We start from the raw sequence: 20727 nt of genomic DNA, 5'->3' as shown, positions 1-20727 counted from the left end.
TTACCAACAGATGTTGCCGAATATGGACAGTCAGTACAGGGGAATTTCTCAATTATTGCTATATTTCATGTGGACATGGGTTGGGATGTTGCTAGTAGACAATGAGAGTGGTGAAATGTTTCTGCGCAGGGTGCTTCCCATGGCTACCCAGAGTGGCATCTGCTTTGACTTTGTTTCAAGATTTCCCAAAACTCTTCATTCAAATAATCTGAAAAAGATGATCGAAATAGGACTTAACATGTACAGATTTGTTATGAAAAGTAGTGTCACTGTGGTGGTAGTTCATGGTGAAAGTGGTAACGTAATGACTCTAAGGTTTCTTTCCAGTAATTTGAAAGATAATGATTTACCACTATGGACAAAAGGGAAAGTCTGGATTATGACAATACAGATAGATTTTACATCACATCCCTTTCAGAGAAATATGGATCTGGTTTTCCTTCATGGTGCTTTATCTTTTGCAATTCACTCAGAGAAGGTACTGGGATTCCATCAATTTGTTCAGATGAGAAACCCTAACTTGGAAAAGGAAGACACTTTTATCAAGATCTTCTGGGAAAATGCCTTTGGATGTTCCTTCCGCCCCTCTGTAACACAAAAGGCAAACGGGGCCACTTGTACTGGAAAGGAGAAACTGGAGGTTCTTCCTACATCTGTCTTTGAAATGGAAATGAGTGGCCACAGCTACAGTGTCTACAATGCTATCTACGTGGTGGCACATGCTTTGCATGGCTTCTATTCATCTATAATGAAATCTAGAGAAGGGAGGAAAATCAAGGGGAAGTTTTTGAATCGACATCTATGGAAGGTAAAATCCCCCAAAAGACAAATTACAGATATCTCATTCTATCTTCCTACTAGATTTCAGAAAAAATAAATAAATAAACATTCTTCCAAGGATTCATTTGTCCAATTTAGGTGAAACTGAGAAGTTTTGGTAAATATAAAGTTAGCTATTTACTTTTTCAGTCTAAGACCAAGTAAATGTAAAATACAGTATACCATTGATATATCCATATGTAACAAAAAAGTTTCTATAAGCTAAATAGCAATAGCACTTAGACTCATATAATGTTTCACAGTGTTTACAGCCCTCTCTAAGCGGTTTACAGAGTCAGCATATTGCTCCGAACTATCTGGGTCCTAAAGTTAGTTATAAAAAGTTTGCTTTTCCTTTCAAACATCTGGATATTAATAATTTAGTAAGACTAAACATGATTTATTTCTAAATGACATGCATATAATTTATTTTTAAACACTGTATTCTATATATTTATTTGGTCTAAGAACAATATGTTATGTTGCTCATTTGGTATTACTTTTTTCCTTTTATGTTTTTTCTTATATGTTTACTGACCCTGTTCATTTGGAGAAGTTTCTGAAATCCAAAAACATACTCAAAATTCAATTTCTTTTAGAAGAAAACCATGGAGACTGTTTTCATTTCGGTACTAGAAATTTTATTAAAATGTAGTGAGATCCTCATCATTACAAATTTAACATATTTAAATAAATTTTAAAGGCTTCTGCAACATTCTTTCCCTTATATTCTTTTATACTCTCCTCAATATAAACTTGTTTCTCAATTATTATTTTTAAAAATCTGCTAGAAATAATTAGTCTGATTTAAATTACTGTGATTTAATGAATAATCCGATCTAGTATTTTATTTTATTTCTTCTGTTTCATTCTATTGCTATGAAGATTCTGTAATCATAGTTACAATCAATAATGTAATTTATTATTGCTGTTATTGTTATCTTTCATGTTTTACAAACCTTGAATGGATTTCCTGTCTATATACTTTAAAGTGGAGAAAGAGTGCTGTTGTACATCCTGATATATATCTCTGTTTGGCTTATTTTCTGATTTAGCTCAACTACATGATCAGAAGAACATCATTTAATAATAGTGCTGGGCAAAAAATTGGGTTCAATGAAAACGGAGAATTAGAGACTGGATTTGATATTATCAATTGGATCACATTTGAAAATTTGTCTTTTAAGAAAGTCCAAGTTGGAGGCATAGACCTCAAGGACTCTAATGAAAAAATGGTCACCATTTATGAAGACGATATTGTGTGGCCAAGCAGGTTTAACCAGGTACGGCCCAGTCACATTGTGTTCAGTCCAGATTTCACTACTTCTAAAGCTCACTAAGAGCCAAACTATTCCATAGCAATGAACCTCAGAAATAGAATCATATTCTCTCCCTGAAGCCTCTCCAGCCTAGCTGTTGGTTTATTCATGTGGGAAGCATCACAGTTAAAATAGGGCAAAACATTTAAAAATAAAAGATGCAAGGTTAAATTATGTATGAATTAAACAGACCTTGCCCAGAAACAAGCAATGTTGATTGTCTTCAGTCATTCTTCAAAGACTTGAAATTCTTCAAAGACTTCCATCCACCTAAAGAAGCTTTTCCTGGATTTTAGTCTCTGCTGAGCTGGTTATCAGCCACAGAGAGGGTCCTTCTAGATATTATTTGAGTCTTTCTCTATATATGCTGCTGTTAAGTCATTTGGGTGTCCCTTCGACAGCAGCTGGCTAATCCTTTCAATCCAGAAGCATCCAAAGCATAGTCAAGTCCTTATTTCCATGTGTGACACTCTGTGTATCTAGCCTAGCTGATAGACTTAGAAAGTCATTCACTGGTGTTCCCTAGGATACCTTCTTGGGTAGAAGGTGGGTAAATGGAGAGAAATGGAATAGGCCACAAAGAAAGTTCACACCTTGCATGTAAATTATATGTGAACATTTTGTCATTCACTAAAAGCCCTACAGATGTTCAAAAGCAAAGAAAGGCAAGCAACATTTGTAAATCTATGCCTCTGTAAAGTGGTCTTTTTATTGGCGACAAATTAAGTATTGGGCTCTATGAGCTCACATTGAGGCAAAAAAGCTGTTCAAATCTTTTCCACACAAAACCAGATTTTGCTTTCTCACATTATTATATCAAAAGAAAAATATGATGGAAAGACACTTCTGAAAATATGGAAAGAAACTGAGATGCCATGTTTCCAAAGATAAACTTTTTATTATTATTCTTTATTTATGGACAGACCCAGCCACTTTCTCTCTGTAATGGGAAGTGCGATTCAGGCTACAGTAAGATTAAGATAGAAGGAAAACTATTTTGCTGCTATGACTGTCTTCGATGTCCAGAAGGGAAGATTTCTAACAGGGAAGGTAAGAGATATTGTATATATCTACCTCACCAAATGAATCTGGTTGTCAAATATACCATGGGGAATTTTCTGTTTTCTGCCAACTCTTTCACTTGGCAGATTAGACTATAAAATAGGGATAAGTAATTGAATTGCAAGCATGTTCATTATTGGTAGCAAGAAGTGAATTTATGAAAATACTAGCTGAATATCTGTGCTTCGCTACAAAACTATGTGATCTGGCTTGACGAATTGACTCTGCTTGAAAATTAATGCGTAGTTACGATCGGCCTCTCCTCTCCCTTTCTTTCCCTCAGCCTTGCCCCACAGAAGCCTTCCCTATTCTATCCCCTTCTCTCTTTCATGATTGTTAGACAGAGGCCTCTCCTCTCCCTTTCTCTCCCTCAGCCTTGCCTCACAGAAGCCTCCCCTATCCTATCCGCTTCTCTCCCTCAGCCTTGCCCCACAGAAACCTCCACTATCCTACCCCCTTCTCTCCCTCAGTTTTGCTCCACAGAAGTCTCCCCTATCCTATCCGCTGGTTGCTGCTGTGAAAGTAAAACAGAAATTGAAACTCCTCTTCTCTGCTTGTGTTTTGCATTTGGAACAGATTTCTTTTCAGGTGGGGAGGGGGAGTAGAATTTCTTAGCATCAGAGTGTGTTAATCATAATATAGGAAATACTAATGCTCTGATGGTCATTTCAAAAAATCCTTTCTTATTGAGCACCTAGCAGCCAAGGGGAACATAGGTGGCAAATTTCAAATTTGTAGGCTTTACGGTTCTGGAGATTTCGTGATTACGGCGTGAGTGGTTTTCACTTTTCTATATATAGATAAGTTGATGGCAACTAACTTCATGTACTACATATATTTTTTCAGAAATTAATTGGCAGTCCTCACTTTATACAGTCAGTTTTTATTCCTTCAATGCAACTTCAACATCGATATTTTCTTTCATAGACATGGATGAATGTTTTCAATGTCCAGAAGATCAGCATCCCAATGAGAAGCAGGTTTTGTGTCTCCCCAAAGTTACAACATTCTTGAACTACAAAGAAACCCTGGGAACAGTTATGGCTAGTTCTTCTCTTTTTTTCTCTTTAATCACAGTTGGAGTCCTTTGGATCTTTATTAAGCATCAGGACACTCCCATTGTCAGAGCTAACAATCGAAACCTCACATATGTACTCCTTGTTGCTCTCCTGTTATCATTTCTTTGTACTTTGCTATTCATTGGGAAACCTCACAAGGTGACATGTCTCCTTCGTCAAACTGCCTTTGGCATCATCTTCTCAGTGGCCATTTCTTGTGTTTTGGCCAAAACCCTCATCGTAGTTCTAGCTTTCATGGCTACCAAGCCAGGGTCCAAGATGACCAAATGGTTGGGGAAAAGACTTGGCACATTTCTAGTATCCTGCTGTTCCTTTATTCAAATTAAAATTTGTATTATATGGCTGATCATCTCTCCCCCATTCCCAGATGCTGACATGAAGTCAATAGCAGAAGAAATCATTCTGGAGTGTAACGAAGGATCTGCCTTCATGTTCTACTGTGTCTTGGGTTATATGGGCTTCCTTGCCGTTGTCAGCTTCACAGTGGCCTTCCTAGCAAGGAAATTGCCTGATGCTTTCAATGAAGCCAAGTTTATCACCTTCAGCATGTTGGTCTTCTGCAGTGTTTGGTTGTCCTTTGTTCCAGCATACCTGAGTTCAAAGGGAAAATATACGGTTGCTGTAGAAATTTTCTCCATTATAGCTTCCAGTGCTGGATTACTGCTTTGCATTTTTTCTCCCAAATTGTACATCATTCTGTTGAGGCCCGATTTGAACAAAAAAGATCAGCTCAAAAGAGAAAAGAACAGAGTACCATAAATTTAATTGCTGTTTCCTATTTTGCATCAGGTATCAGGAAATTAAAAGCTGTTGTGTCTAGGACCAGGGTAGAAACTAGGATATTGTGAGTTCTACTCCTGTCTCATACATGTTCTATTGTGGAGAAAAATAGAAGGAGGGAGAAGTATTAGATATTTTTGCTGCCTTGAATTAGTTATAAAAATGAATAGTGGCAGGAGAAAGAAAAATCTTTTTTTTTTTAAAAAAAAAAAAATCCCTCTACAGAACCCTTTAAATGATATATGGATCGTAAGTCCAGAACAACTAAATTTATAAGATACCAGACTAGAAACCAGTAGACTGAGGCCTTAGGCATGTATATATATAGAGATATTTATGGATAGATGAGAGAGGGAGAGAGAGAGAGATGAACATGGAGATAGACACTGAAATATATGGATTTATATGGATATATATATAATACATAGATATAGATATTTACAGTAATATTAACCATCGGGGTAAATCTTTAAAAAAACACACCATAAAATTCTAATAATAAAATGCTCTGTTCTAAACTCCAGTTTTCACCCAGAGGGTAAAAGGTGTTAAGTCCTCGATTTACGACAGGCGTCCCTGATTGGCTAGCCGGCGGGAGAATGTTGCCTTTCTATTGGTTGCTTGGTTTGACAGCTGTAGTATAAATAGCTGTCAAACCCGTTGTTTGCTGCTCTGTTTCTCTCTACCAGTTCTTTTAGTAATAAACGTTCCTGTTTGACTTACCTGGTCTCGCCTCAGTTAATGACCTCAGGGTTGCCCTCAGAGCACTGGCGACGAAGGTGGGATTCTGAGGACAGAGACAGGTGGTCAACAGCTGAAGTCACTAGCGCTAAGCCAAGGCGCTCAGCTGAGTCACTTCACGACGAGACTTCGTGTAGAGGAAATTCCTCTCAGAAACAGAGCCCATCCGTCTAAAGAATGGCACCTCTAACATTCGCCCCCTTCAACCAGGCTACAGAAACCTGGAAGTTGTATGAGGCACGGTTCAAATGTTTTCTGGAGGTGAACGACTACACGGGGCTGACCAGCAGCCGGAAAAGAGCGCAGTTCTTAAATGCCTGTGGTCCCGAAATGTTTTCAGTCACTATGGCCCTGCTAGCTCTGGTTCCAGTACAGTCGGTGCCATGGGAGGTCCTGAGGGAAAAGCTCAAGCACCACTATGAGCCCACCCCTTCGCGCATTGCTTGCTGGTACGCTTTCAAGCAAATCTTACAAGCTGAGGGAGAGTCCATTAACCATTACATCGCCTCCCTCAGAACTGCTGCTTTTAACTGTGAATTTGCCGATTTAGAAGACTCCCTCCTGGAGCAGTTCATGTGCGGTGTGAGGGACCCGAGGGTGCAACAACACCTACTCAAGAGAAAAGATATCACCCTCGCAACTGCCATTGAAGAGGCGCAGGCTTGCGAGCTATCAAGCAAGTCCACTCTAGAGATTCGCAAAGCGCAACCCAGCGCCCCCGTTAACAAGCCCAGCACTGTGCACTCAGAAGAACTAGACCCTGAGGTAGCTGAAGAAGAGGACGATGAAGTTAGCCGCCTTAAAACTGTCAAAGGACAGGGAAACCCCTCAAACAAAACCTTCATGGGGCCTCCCTGTCAAGGGTGCGGAGAATTGCACCCTAGAGTGGCTTGTCGCTTTAAGACCACCATCTGCCACAGATGTGGTAAAAAAGGACACTTGGCACAGGTCTGCCGGGCCAATATACCTGGCACACCATCCACGCCCCCCAGCAGACCATTCCAGGAAGGGCGAAAGCCGGGCGGTGATTGTTTTGCCATTTCCAGGGCCAACAACGTCCCTGCGAGGTCGGCCCGCCAAGAAAAAATCAGTCCCAACAAAAAAATTTACCTCACGGTAACCATTGAAGGAACCCCTTGCCGGATGGAGCTAGACACAGGGTCATCCAGATCTCTGATTTCCTGGGACACCCTGAAGCGGCTGAACCCAAAAATGCGAAAAAACGCCCTCCTGCCAAGCCAAGTTTGCCTCAGAGAGTACCAAGGCAATGACATTCCCATCCTAGGTGGCGCCAATCTCCTTGTAGAACACAGAACCTTCATGGGCAAGCTACCCCTGCTCATCGTGAGAGATCCTCTGCCCAGCCTGCTTGGACTTGATTGGTTTGGCGCTCTGGGGCTGGGCATCACAAGCATCCATTCCACCACCCCGCATGATTTTGAAGACATCCTGGCAGAATTCGCAGACGTCTTTAATGAAGAGTTAGGTAAATATAAGGGGTCACCCATCACCCTCAATCTAGACCCTAGAATTGCCCCTATTAGGCTTAAGCCTCGACGAGTGCCTTTTGTTCTCAAGCCATTAGTCGATAAAGAGTTAGACAAACTCATAGCCCAGGGTATCCTAGAGCCCACGGACTACGCCCCCTGGGAAACCCCTATTGTCATACCCATCAAACCTGACGGGTCAATCCACATCTGCGTGGATTACAAAAATTCCGTCAATAAGGCGCTCCAGGCCAATCCATATCCAGTGCCCGTGGTGCAACATTTATTGCACTCCCTGGGCAAGGGCTCCATTTTTGCCAAACTGGACATGGCACAGGCTTACCAACAGCTCCCCATTGATTCGGCCACTGCTGCAGCCCAAACCATTGTCACACACAGGGGAGCATTCCTGTGCCATCGTCTCCAGTTTGGCATAAGCGTTGCCCCGGGCATCTTTCAGGGCCTTATGGAGCGACTCCTGCAGGGGCTGCCTGGAGTAGTCCCATACTTCGATGATGTCATCATCGCAGCTTCTAGCACAGCAGACCTTAAGGGGAAGCTAAGGACCGTCCTGCGCCGTTTCCAAACGGCTGGCCTCAGGCTCAAGAAAGAAAAATGCAGGATTGGGGTATCCCAGGTAGAATTTTTAGGCTATCTAATTGATGCCTCCGGCATTCACCCCACACCATCTAAGATAGCTGCCATCAAAAGGGCCCCCACACCCACAAACAAAACTGACCTACAAGCCTTCCTTGGCCTCTTAAACTTCTACAGCTCTTTCCTCCCTCACAAGGCCACTGTTGCTGAGCCCCTTCACTGTCTCTTAGACAAAAAGACCCCCTGGCGTTGGGGCACCCGAGAAGCCTCCTCCTTCTCAGCAGTCAAATCTCTTTTGACATCTGAGGCAGTCCTCGTTCAGTACACGGACAGCCTCCCCTTGATCTTAATGGCAGACGCTTCCCCCTTTGGCATTGGGGCTGTCCTCAGCCACGTCCTTCCTGATGGCACAGAAGCCCCAATTGCCTTTTACTCCCGCACGCTCTCCTCCACAGAGCATAATTATGGACAAATTGACAAGGAAGCCCTGGCTGCCGTGGCGGCTGTCAAGCGCTTCCATATTTATATGGCCATCCGTTCACTCTTGTGACGGATCACAAGCCCCTCCTAGGCATACTAGCTGGCAACATTGCAACACCCCAGGTTCTCTCCCCCCGCATGTCATGCTGGGTCGAATTTCTGGCTGCCTATTCTTACAACCTCATTCACCGTCCTGGCAAACACCTTGCCCACGCTGATGCTCTCAGCCGCTGCCCCCTCCCCATCTCTGTCTACGACCCCTCTCCTATTTCTCCTGTCCTTCTCATTGACTCTTTACATCTGCCAATCACTGCTGCCAACATTGCTGCCCACTCTGCCAAGGACCCCATTGTCCGCAGAGTTTTAGACTGGGTGCACAGGGGATGGCCACCAGGTAATGTGGGACCTGAGTTCAAACCCTACTATATGAGGCAGCACGAACTATCTGTGCTGCGGGAGTGCCTGCTATGGGGCGATCAGGTTGTAGTGCCCGCCAAACTACAACAGCTAGTCCTAGAAGCTCTGCACGAAAGACACCCGGGCATAGGGAGGATGAAGTCCCTGGGACGCAGCTATGTCTGGTGGCCAAACTTCGACCACGCAGCCACCCAGTGGGTTGCAGGGTGCCAACCCTGCCAACTCTCTAGACCAATGGCCCCCGCTGCCCCAGTTAGGGAATGGGAAATGCCCAAGTCACCCTGGTCAAGAATCCATGTGGACTTTGCCGGGCCCTACCATGGGCAGACTTTCCTAGTGGTGGTAGATGCCTATTCTAAGTGGGTAGAGATAGTCACCGTGGCATCCACCACGTCTGCTGCACTCATAAGAGCCCTACAAGGACTATTTGCCTCCCATGGGCTGCCAGACATCATTGTCTCGGACAATGGCCCCCAGCTATCCTCTGCAGCCTTCCAAGTGTACTTAGCAAGCCACGGGATTCGCCATGCCAGGGTGGCACCATTTTGCCCTGCCAGTAACGGGCTGGCAGAGAGGGCCGTGAGGTCAGCCAAAGAAACCCTATCACGTTACGGCCATGGGGATTGGCAAGAGAAACTGACCCGCTACCTGTTGGCACAACATGTAACTCCATGCCCCTCGACCAACAGGAGCCCCGCAGAACTTTTGACGGGTCGACGCCTTCACACTGACCTCGACCGTTTTCACCCTTCCTACGCTCCAGATGCGCCCCCAGACTCCACTGGCCGACACCGCAACTTTGTCGTGGGCAGCCCCGTCTATGCCCAGAACTTTGGGGGCGAACCAAGGTGGCTTCCCGGGACTATAGAACAAGTCACTGGCCCCTACTCTTACCAAGTCCGGTTGCCCGATGGCCGGCTTTGGCATCGCCACATTAATCAGCTAAGAGCTCACTTAACGCCCAGGCCGGAAGACCCAGCCGACCTGGGAGACAACATAACAAGTCCAGTCCCTGACTACATACCCACATTCCCTAACTCAAACCCGCCTCCAGAACCAGTCTTATGATGCCAGCCGCCTACCGAAGAAGTTGACGTCAGGGTGCCAGACGAGTCGCAGGGAGTTCCGCTGATTGCAGAGGCGCCTCCAGCTCCTGCCGCCGCCGAACCCATACTGTGCAGATCGACCTGGTCACGCAGGCACCCTGCCTACTTGGCCGACTACGCCTGTCCCATCCAGGAGGGAAGGGGTGTTAAGTCCTCGACTTACGACAGGCGTCCCTGATTGGCTAGGACGCATGGACTTGCCGGCGGGAAAATGTTGCCTTTCTATTGGTTGCTTGGTTTGACAGCTGTAGTATAAATAGCTGTCAAACCCGTTGTTTGCTGCTCTGTTTCTCTCTACCAGTTCTGTTAGTAATAAACGTTCCTGTTTGACTTACCTGGTCTCGCCTCAGTTAATGACCTCAGGGTTGCCCTCAGAGCAAAAGGTGTTTCTACTTGTGGGCAAGATGTTCCACAGGAGTGCATCATGATAGAGAAGGATGTCCTTTAAACCCCCAATTGATGGAATTCCTTTGGAAACCGGAACTTCACAGAACTTCTCCCTCAAACCCTACAAGATGAGGAAATGCAGACTTGGAAATAACTTGGACTTCAGTCATGGGTGGTTTAATTTTAGTTTTAGCTGTGGTTACTCTGAAACAATTTTACAAAGCACTCTGTTCTTGGTTGCAATCCAATGATTTTTGTTGTTCTGTTTAATGCACAAGCCCATATGTATGCATATTCATACAACCTCAAGTTGTTCACACCTGTGATAGATTGGTATTGATTGTCTAGAAGAATGCCATTTCTCACAATTTTATGTAAAGCACTAAGAACAAGATTTTTTATTTATTTATTTTCATCAAGCATGTATTAGATAAAAGATACAAGTATAAACATGATTATGACTAATCATTGAGATTTGGAGTTGCCAATTGTTCGACCATTCAGACACATAGTCAGAGTCGCTTTGTAGGGCAGCAGTATTGTCCGTGGTGTTGAATAGTTTTACGTCATCAGTGAAGAGTATGCAGCTGCTTATAATATGATTGCAAAGATCATTTGTGTAAAGCAGAAAAAGTTTGAGTCCTAAAACACTGCTTGGGGGCCACTGCTGTTAACTGGTGCAGGTTTTGATAGGGCACTCCCTATTTTGACTACTTGTTGCCTGTTTGACAGGAACGCGGCTATCCACTGGTACAAGGGTCTGAAATGTAGTAAGAGCTTAGTTTGTGGTGTACCACTGAATCAAAGGCATTGCAGAAATCAATGTAAATTGCATCTATTGCTTTACCCTGCTCAAGTTGTGTGGTCCAACTGTTTCTGCAGTGTAGGAGTTGCAGATTACAGGACAAATTTTTCCTGAAACCAAACTTGTTAGAGAGTAGGTTCATTGCCTCTCAGTGGAGGGTAATGGATTGGTTTATGATTGATTCCATGACTTTGCAGGTGATGCAACACATTGAGATTGGTCTGTAATTTTCAACTTGGCTGGGGTCTCCCTGTTTGAAGATAGGAATGATCGTGGCCAATGACCATAGGTCAAGGAAAGGAAACTGGTTCTGAAAGATACCTCATAGATGTTGCTTAGAGGTTCGGCTATTGCAGTGGAAAGCTTTTTCAAGAAGTAGGGACATAATCCATCATAATTTCATGATCCTTTGTTTATTGTTTATTTGACCATTGATTTACAATCCTATACCCATTAATTTCTCTACATGGGGCTGGAATATTTGAATAATTTCCTCTTCAGGTTTAACATCTGCCCATCCTACAGTATCAAATCTGGTAGAAGAGATATGTGGGTCTGTTTTGCTAAGGAATTACAAGTCTTTTCTGCCATAGCATCTATCATGTAGAACCTCCCCACCCCAGTTGAGATTGTTCCCATTTTTCTTATCTTACCCCATCTTTCCTTCTATTACCTCCTCCTATTAGTATCTTTTGATTTATCACTTTGTTCTTTGCATCTTATGATTTATGATTGTATCTTATGCTTTATGATTATGATTTATCACATTGTTGTTTGTATATACACTAAATGCTTATGTACTGTACACTGAGAGCTTATGTTTGTATTTACATTGTACATTTACTGTATGTTTGTAGTTTGTATTTACATTGAGAGCTTATGCACCAGAGACAAATTCCAATCACACTTGGCCAATAAAAAATTCTGTTCTGTTCTGTTCTTTGCCAATTTTGTGGAATCTTTTATCAACAGACCTGGGAGGTCACAACAGAGAGGCAATTGGATCAGGTGGCTCCATTATTCATTTGATGCCCACTCATAGCCTTTCATAATATATATATATGTAGGTCTTTGGTTATTCGGGTCTTCTCCCACGTAAAATTGGAAGTGTCTTGGCGACGTTTCGACGAAGTCTCATTCGTCATCTTCAGGCTGGTGTTCTCGGCTTCGTGCTTCCAGGAGCAATGTGAGATCGCAGCTGTTTCTTCCTTCCTGTTTCTTCCGCAGCTGTTTCTTCCTTCTTCCTTTGAAATGCTAGTGGAGGTGTGAGCTGATTGGGTGGGAACTTGGCTGTGTTCTGATTGGGTGGAGGTGTGTTCTGATTGGTTAGGGGCTTGGCTGTGCTCTGATTGGCTGGGGTTGTGTTCTGTTTGGGTGGGGGCTTGGTTGTGCTCAGCTTAGTCTGAGTTGCAGGGGGATTTGAGCTGGTGAGCTGCGTTGTTGTTGTTTGGCTTCGTGTTTGTGGCCGTGCGAGCTCTTCATGGTGGGTGTCAGTCTGCTTCATGTATGGATTGGAGGGGTTTAAAGTGGCTAATGATGCAGCTGCGGTCTGGCTTCTGGTCCGTGGTCGTGGCTCATTATCAGTGTGGGTTTGAGTCTGCTTTCTGCGTGGATGTGTGGTGGTGACATCAGGTGTGGCACTCATGAGTGTGGGTCTGGTGTCATTCGTCGTGTTAGGGACTCGTTTGTCAATAAGGGCGGGTTTCCAAATGGCTGGTAGGCGGGAGGTATCGTCTCGTTTGTTCATGCTGTGTGGGCGTATTTCTATCTCGATGGCTTCTCTGATTATTCTGTTGTTAAAGTGTTCAGTTGGCGATAGTTCTGGTCTTTTTAAAGTCAATATCATGTCCTGTGGCTTTAAGGTGTTGGACCAGGGAAGAAGTTGGTTCCTCTTTTCTGACTGAGTTCTTGTGTTCTTCTATGCGTGCACTTATTCGTCTGTTGGTTTGTCCGATGTATGTGGTGGGGCAGGCGGTGCCCCACCACATACATGAAATCCCATGCACCGCCTGCCCCACCACATACATCGGACAAACCAACAGACGAATAAAACTGAACACCAAAACTGAACACTTTAACAACAGAATAATCAGAGAAGCCATCGAGATAGAAAAACGCCCACACAGCATGAACAAACGAGACGATACCTCCCGCCTACCAGCCATTTGGAAACCCGCCCTCATTGACAAACGAGTCCCTAACACGACAAATGACACCAGACCCACACTCACGAGTGCCACACCTGATGTCACCACCACACATCCATGCAGAAAGCAGACTCAAACCCACACTGATAATGAGCCACGACCAAGGACCAGAAGCCAGACCGCAGCTGCATCATTAGCCACTTTAAACCCCTCCAATCCATACATGAAGCAGACTGACACCCACCATGAAGAGCTCGCACGGCCACAAACACGAAGCCAAACAACAACAACGCAGCTCACCAGCTCAAATCCCCCTGCAACTCAGACTAAGCTGAGCACAACCAAGCCCCCACCCAAACAGAAATCACCCCCAGCCAATCAGAGCACAGCCAAGCCCCTAACCAATCAGAACACACCTCTACCCAATCAGAACACAGCCAAGTTCCCACCCAATCAGCTCACACCCCCACTAGCAGTTAAAAGGAAGAGACAGCTGCGATCTCACATTGCTCCTGGAAGCACGAAGCCGAGAACACCAGCCTGAAGATGACGAATGAGACTTCGTCGAAACGTCGCCAAGACACTTCCAATTTTACGTGGGAGAAGACCCGAATAACCAAAGACCTACATACAAACACCCGCGAAAACCTGAGAAAACAAATATCCCACCTCTACGGGGAGGAAATCCACCATCTGACCAGGACCTATGAAAAACTCGAAGTCCAAAGAGCTTCCATTTTATGTGACCTTGCATTCCTACGCAACTGCCGAGATCAAAATTTAATCCCCACAGGCTTCCAACTGAAATTCCACTTCAACTCTGCAGCCACCAAACGCATTCTGAAAAGAACAGAACTAGCCCTAATCAGAAATGAACTCCACAGAAAAAGATTCCTCCTAGACCGAATCAACAAGGATCTCCTCACACTTCACCTCAAACTCAGCAACAAGATCCACCCCGCACTTTGGGACAAATCCAAACAACTTGCCATCTGGAGAGCCGAAACACAGACCACCCTCAAGACAGACACACACACCAACAAACTCCGAAGACTACAAGAACGCCAGAAACAACCCCCTCCACCCTCACAGCCACACATGAAACAAACAGTGCATAACATCTCAGATAGGATCCTCACCAAAGCCAAAACCAATGTCCTTTCCAAAGGATTCAACTTTGCAGTCGCTCCCAAAAGCATCCCCACTGAAACCATTATATGCCGAGTTGAAACCAGCCTGACCAAAATCAACCCCGACGATGCAAACAGAATCAGACTCGAAATCACCAATATCCTCTGCACCAGCAAGCCACCCAAAAGTAACTTACCCAAAGAGGAACAGACAGCACTACTTAACCTGAAAGAAGACACCAGCATAATAATCCTACCAGCAGACAAGGGCAATGCCACGGTGGTTATGAACACATCTGACTACCAAACCAAATTAACCAACCTACTCCAAGACTCCATATACAAACCCCTAAACACAGACCCCACCACCTACCTGGAAAAAACCACCAGATCCAAAATAAAAGCCTCCCCCATCAGCGAAGAGATTCAGCAAAGAATCATACCCAGAGAGAAATCATCCAGATGCCCTAAGCTTTATGGTCTCCCCAAGATACACAAAGAAGGAACCCCACTTAGACCCATAGTCAGCTCCATAGGCTCACCTCTACAAAACCTAGCCAAATTTCTCGCCAAACAACTACAGCCCTATGCAGAATCCATCACCTCATACGTAAAAAACTCATTCCAGTTCATAGACATCATAAAGCAACAAAACTTACAGCCCAGTGACCCACTCGTGAGCTTTGATGTCATATCCCTCTTCACCCAAGTACCAATCAAAGAAGCCTTGACAGTTATCCAAAACAAATATAACCCCCCCAAGCACATCTTAGATCTGACCAACCACTGCCTATCCAACACATACTTCATCTATAATGGACAGAAATACAAACAAACAGAAGGAGCACCCATGGGATCACCCCTCTCACCTGTCATTGCCAACCTCTATATGGAATACTTTGAAACCCAAGCTCTAGAAAAATCCGATCACAAACCCAAACTCTGGCTCAGATATGTGGACGACACCTTCATAATCTGGCCACATGGGAAAGAAAAACTGGACAACTTCCTCACACACCTCAACAGCCTACACCCCAAAATACAGTTCACCATGGAAACAGAAGTGAACAATCAACTTCCCTTCCTGGATGTCTTAGTCTACAGAAAATCCAATGGCTCCCTAGAACACACTATCTACCAAAAGAAAACACACACAAACCGCTATCTGCACGCACTCTCACACCACCACCCTGCCCAGATCAACTCTGTAGCCAAGACACTCATTTCCAGAACAAAAAGCTTAGCTGACGAACAACATCTAAAAACCGAACTACACACCCTCAGTAACGTACTCACATCCAATGGATTCCAAAGAAATAAGATCACCAACCTAATCCAAAAAGAAACCCCCACTAAAATCCAAGACAGAGAACAAGAAAACGGCAAGGCCCTCCTCCCATACATAAAAGGCACCACAGACAGAATAAGCAAAATCCTCCACAAACATAACATCAAGACAGCATTCTGCACAAACCGAAAAATATCCACCATCCTAAGGAACCCCAAAGACAAAATTGAGTTAGAAAATCAAGGAGTATATGAAATCCCATGCACCGCCTGCCCCACCACATACATCGGACAAACCAACAGACGAATAAGTGCACGCATAGAAGAACACAAGAACTCAGTCAGAAAAGAGGAACCAACTTCTTCCCTGGTCCAACACCTTAAAGCCACAGGACATGATATTGACTTTAAAAAGACCAGAACTATCGCCAACTGAACACTTTAACAACAGAATAATCAGAGAAGCCATCGAGATAGAAAAACGCCCACACAGCATGAACAAACGAGACGATACCTCCCGCCTACCAGCCATTTGGAAACCCGCCCTCATTGACAAACGAGTCCCTAACACGACAAATGACACCAGACCGACACTCACGAGTGACACACCTGATGTCACCACCACACATCCACGCAGAAAGCAGACTCAAACCCACACTGATAATGAGCCACGACCAAGGACCAGAAGCCAGACCGCAGCTGCATCATTAGCCACTTTAAACCCCTCCAATCCATACATGAAGCAGACTGACACCCACCATGAAGAGCTCGCATGGCCACAAACACGAAGCCAAACAACAACAACGCAGCTCACCAGCTCAAATTCCCCTGCAACTCAGACTAAGCTGAGCACAACCAAGCCCCCACCCAAACAGAACACAGCCCCAGCCAATCAGAGCACAACCAACCCCCCATGCAATCAGACCACAGCCAAGCCCCTAACCAATCAGAACACACCTCCACCCAATCAGAACACAGCCAAGTTCCCACCCAATCAGCTCACACCCCCACTAGCAGTTAAAAGGAAGAGACAGCTGCGATCTCACATTGCTCCTGGAAGCACGAAGCCGAGAACACCAGCCTGAAGATGATGAATGAGACTTCGTCGAAACGTCGCCAAGACACTTCCAATTTTACGTGGGAGAAGACCCGAATAACCAAAGACCTACATATATATATACTTTAACAACAGAATAATCAGAGAAGCCATCGAGATAGAAAAACGCCCACACAGCATGAACAAACGAGACGATACCTCCCACCTACCAGCCATTTGGAAACCCGCCCTTATTGACAAACGAGTCCCTAACACGACGAATGACACCAGACCCACACTCACGAGAGCCACACAGGATGTCACCACCACACATCCATGCAGAAAGCAGACTCAAACCCACGCTGATAATGAGCCACGACCAAGGACCAGAAGCCAGACCACAGCTGCATCATTAGCCACTTTAAACCCCTCCAATCCATACATGAAGCAGACTGACACCCACCATGAAGAGCTCGCACGGCCACAAACACGAAGCCAAACAACAACAACGCAGCTCACCAGCTCAAATCCCCCTGCAACTCAGACTAAGCTGAGCACAACCAAGCCCCCACCCAAACAGAAAACACCCCCAGCCAATCAGAGCACAGCCAAGCCCCTAACCAATCAGAACACACCTCTACCCAATCAGAACACAGCCAAGTTCCCACCCAATCAGCTCACACCCCCACTAGCAGTTAAAAGGAAGAGACAGCTGCGATCTCACATTGCTCCTGGAAGCACGAAGCCGAGAACACCAGCCTGAAGATGCTATCCAACTGCTAGATTGTCAGAAGCTGGGACAAGTGACGCTGTTACAGGGGTATATTATGTGGTATATGTGGCCATATAAATGTGATAAATAAAAATACAACTTCATGAAAGCACTATTTATTTATTTATTTATTTATTTATTTATTTATTTATTTATTTATTTATTTATTTATTGAATTTCTATACTGCCCTTCTCCCAAAGGACTCTGGGCGGTGAACAGATTAAGATTTCATATACATATAATACTTTTTTTTAAAAAAACAGTAAATAATAAATTGAGTCAACTTGGTGTATCTGCTAAGACCTTGGCATAGAATTTAGGTGTTTATGCTAGCCCTGCTTGTTGAAACAGAAAGGTCTTCAGGGCACGTTGGAAAGTGCGAAGATCTGGGATTATTCGTATTCCAGGGGGTATTCTGTTCCAAAGAGTAGGTGCCCCCACAGAGAAGGCTCTCTCCCTTGGAACTACTAGACGACATTGTTTTAATGATGGTACTATGAGTAGGCCTACTCTGTGAGAGCATATTGGTTGGTGGGAGGTTATCGCTTGCAGTAGGTGGTCTCGTAAATACTCAGGTCCTAAACCATGGAGCACTTTAAAGGTAAGAACCAATACCTTGAAGCACAATCGGAAGGCCACCGGAAGCCAGTGCAGCTCGCGTAGAAGAGGTGTTACATGTGAGCGCCATGTTGCTCCCATAATTACTCGCGCGGCCGCATTCTGGACCAGTTGGAGCTTCCAGGTGCACTTCAAGGGGAGCCCCATGTAGGGAGCATTGCAGTAGTCCAGTCGGGAAATGACGAGGGCTTGAGTGACTGTGCGTAAGGAGTCCCGGTCTAGAAAGGGACGCAATTGGTGAATCAGGCGAACCTGATAGAAAGCTCCTCTGGCCACGGCTGTTATATGATCTTCTAAAGACAGTCGTGCATCCAGGAGGATGCCTAAATTGCAAGCTTTCTCTGCAGGGGTCAATGACTCATCCCCAATAATTAGTGATGGGACTAACTGGCTGTACCGGGACGCCAGCAACCACAGCCACTCAGTCTTGGAAGGGTTGAGTTAAAGCCTGTTTTCCCCATCCAGACCCGTACGGCCTCAAGGCACCGGGACATCACTTCAAGGCCATCATTGGGGTGGTTTGTGGTGGAGATGTACAGCTGAGTGTCATCAGCGTACAGATGACATCGCACCCCAAAACCACGGATGATCTCCCCTAACGGCTTCACATAAATGTTGAACAGGAGAGGCAAGAGGACCGACCCCTGTGGCACCCCGCAAGTAAGGGGCCTCGAGGTCGATCTCTGTCCACCTGTCAATACTGACTGCGACCTGTCAGAGAGGTAGGACGAGAACCACCATAATACGGTGCCTCCCACTCCCAGCCCTCCAACCGGTGCAGCATGATACCATGATCAATGGTATCAAAAGCTGCTGAGAGATCTAATAGGACCAGGATAGAGGAACATCCCTTATCCGGAGCCCTCCAGAGATCATCAACCAACGCGACCAATTCTGTGCTGTATCCAGGCCTGAAGCCAGACTGGAATGAGTCTAGATAGACAGCTTCATCCAGGTACTGTGGGAGCTGTCGTGCCACCACACTTTCGACAACCTTCGCTAAAAAGTGAAGGTTGGAGACTGGACGGTAGTTTGCTAAAACAGCTGGATCCAGAGAAGGCTTCTTAAGGAGGGGTCTCACCACCGCCTCTTTCAAGGCGGGAGGTAAGAATCCCTCGCTCAGAGAAGCATTAATAATTCTATGGAGCCAGCTACGTGTAACCTCCCGGGTAGCCAGCACTAGCCAGGAAGGGCACGGGTCCAATAAACATGTGGTTGCATTCAGCTTCCCCAGTAACCTGTCCATGTCCTCAGGAGTCACAGTATCAAACTCATCCCAGATAATGTCCTCAAGATCTGCCCTCATCATTTCATCCGAATTAACCCAGTTAGAGTCCAAGCCTTCCCGAATCTGAGCGATTTTATCATGCAGATATTGTGCAAAATCCTCAGCTCGTCCTTGCAGAGGGTCTTCCCGGGCTCTCAGCTGGAGTAGAGAGCGGGTAACCCTAAACAAGGCGGCTGGGCGATTATCTGCCGATGCAATAAGAGTGGAAAAATAGTTACATTTTGCCGCTTTTATCGCCACTAAGTAGGTCTTAATATAAGATCTCACTAGTGTTCGGTTGGATTCGGAACGACTGGCCCTCCAACTGCTCTCTAGGCGTCTTTTCCGGCGTTTCATCCCCCTCAGCTCATCAGAGAACCAAGGAGCTGGGTAGGTTCAACGCCGGGTCAGAGGCCGCAAAGGCACGACCCAGTCTAAAGCACCAGCGGCCATCCTATCCCAGTATGCCACTAGGTCTTTAGCCGAGTCATGAGCCAAGGTCTCAGGAAATGGCCCAAGCTCCATCCAGAACCTATCAGGATCCATCAGGCCCCTGGGGCGGAACCATTTAATTTAATTGAGCTCTCATGGGCTTATTACTGAAAATGAGTTAAGACTAAATCTTACAGAACTGATATTTTCCATTGGATTCAAACTTTTATTAATGTAGAATAACACCTGTGTTTATTATAACATCCGAGAAACAAATTTAAGCAAGATAAATGACATTAAGAATTTCCATGAGGCACTTTGATACATGAAAGACACTGATTATCTAGATTATCTACATAATCTAGACCTGTGATGGCGAATCTATGGCACACGTGTCAGAAGTGGCATGCAGAGCAATCTCTCCGTTCACACCAGCCATCGCCCGTTGCTCCTCTGGCTTCTGGAGCCCATGCAGACACCGACCAGCTTATCTTCGGGTGCACATGCTTGGCAGAAACCGGAAGACCAGGTGACCAGTGTGCATGTGCACACTGGAAACTGGTGTTGTGACCCAGGCCCAAGTAGGTATTGTCAGATGCATTCAGTTCGAAAATAAACAGTTTATTAGAACAGCTGAGAATTAACTCATTCTCAGTGTAGTCCAAACTAATTCAAAACAAATTCTTCATAACACAATTCTTCAGCCTTATCACCAACCTTGGTCTAATTAGGCAATCTGCCAAAGGCTTTTCTTGGCAAAAGTTCAGAAGCAGAAGACGTCCACAATGCAGCAAGATAAGAAACAAATCTATCAATATTGTTTTCTGTCAAAGAGCCCAAGAGCCGTTGCTGGTCTTTTAAGCCTTATGGGAGGGGCCAATCATCTCTTGGCCCTACTCCCGAGTCGTCCTTTTTACTTTAGCTTCTCTTGCCTTCTGGCAGCTCTTCTCATGCGTGC

The 20727-nt window shown here is 45.0% G+C and overlaps 1 protein-coding gene across 1 annotated transcript; it reads left to right on the top strand.

Annotated features, from left to right (window-relative positions):
• The first annotated feature begins 4127 nt into the window (after positions 1-4127).
• Positions 4128-5086, top strand: LOC148113822 (vomeronasal type-2 receptor 26-like). Its single transcript, XM_087894455.1, has one exon. The coding sequence runs from the start codon at positions 4130-4132 to the stop codon at positions 5036-5038; it is 909 nt and encodes a 302-aa protein (XP_087750581.1). The 5' UTR covers positions 4128-4129; the 3' UTR covers positions 5039-5086.
• The last annotated feature ends 15641 nt before the right edge of the window (positions 5087-20727 follow it).

Source organism: Pantherophis guttatus, chromosome 4, assembly GCF_059756535.1.
Source record: "Pantherophis guttatus breed Tessera chromosome 4, ASM5975653v1, whole genome shotgun sequence".
Lineage (NCBI taxonomy): Eukaryota > Metazoa > Chordata > Lepidosauria > Squamata > Colubridae > Pantherophis > Pantherophis guttatus.
Note: the sequence above shows the minus strand (reverse complement) of the source record. Positions and strands in the feature narration are given on the sequence as shown.

Coding starts and splice junctions, on each gene's coding strand:
- LOC148113822 (XM_087894455.1), top strand. CDS start 4,130: ATGGATGAATGTTTTCAATGTCCAGAAGATCAGCATCCCAATGAGAAG.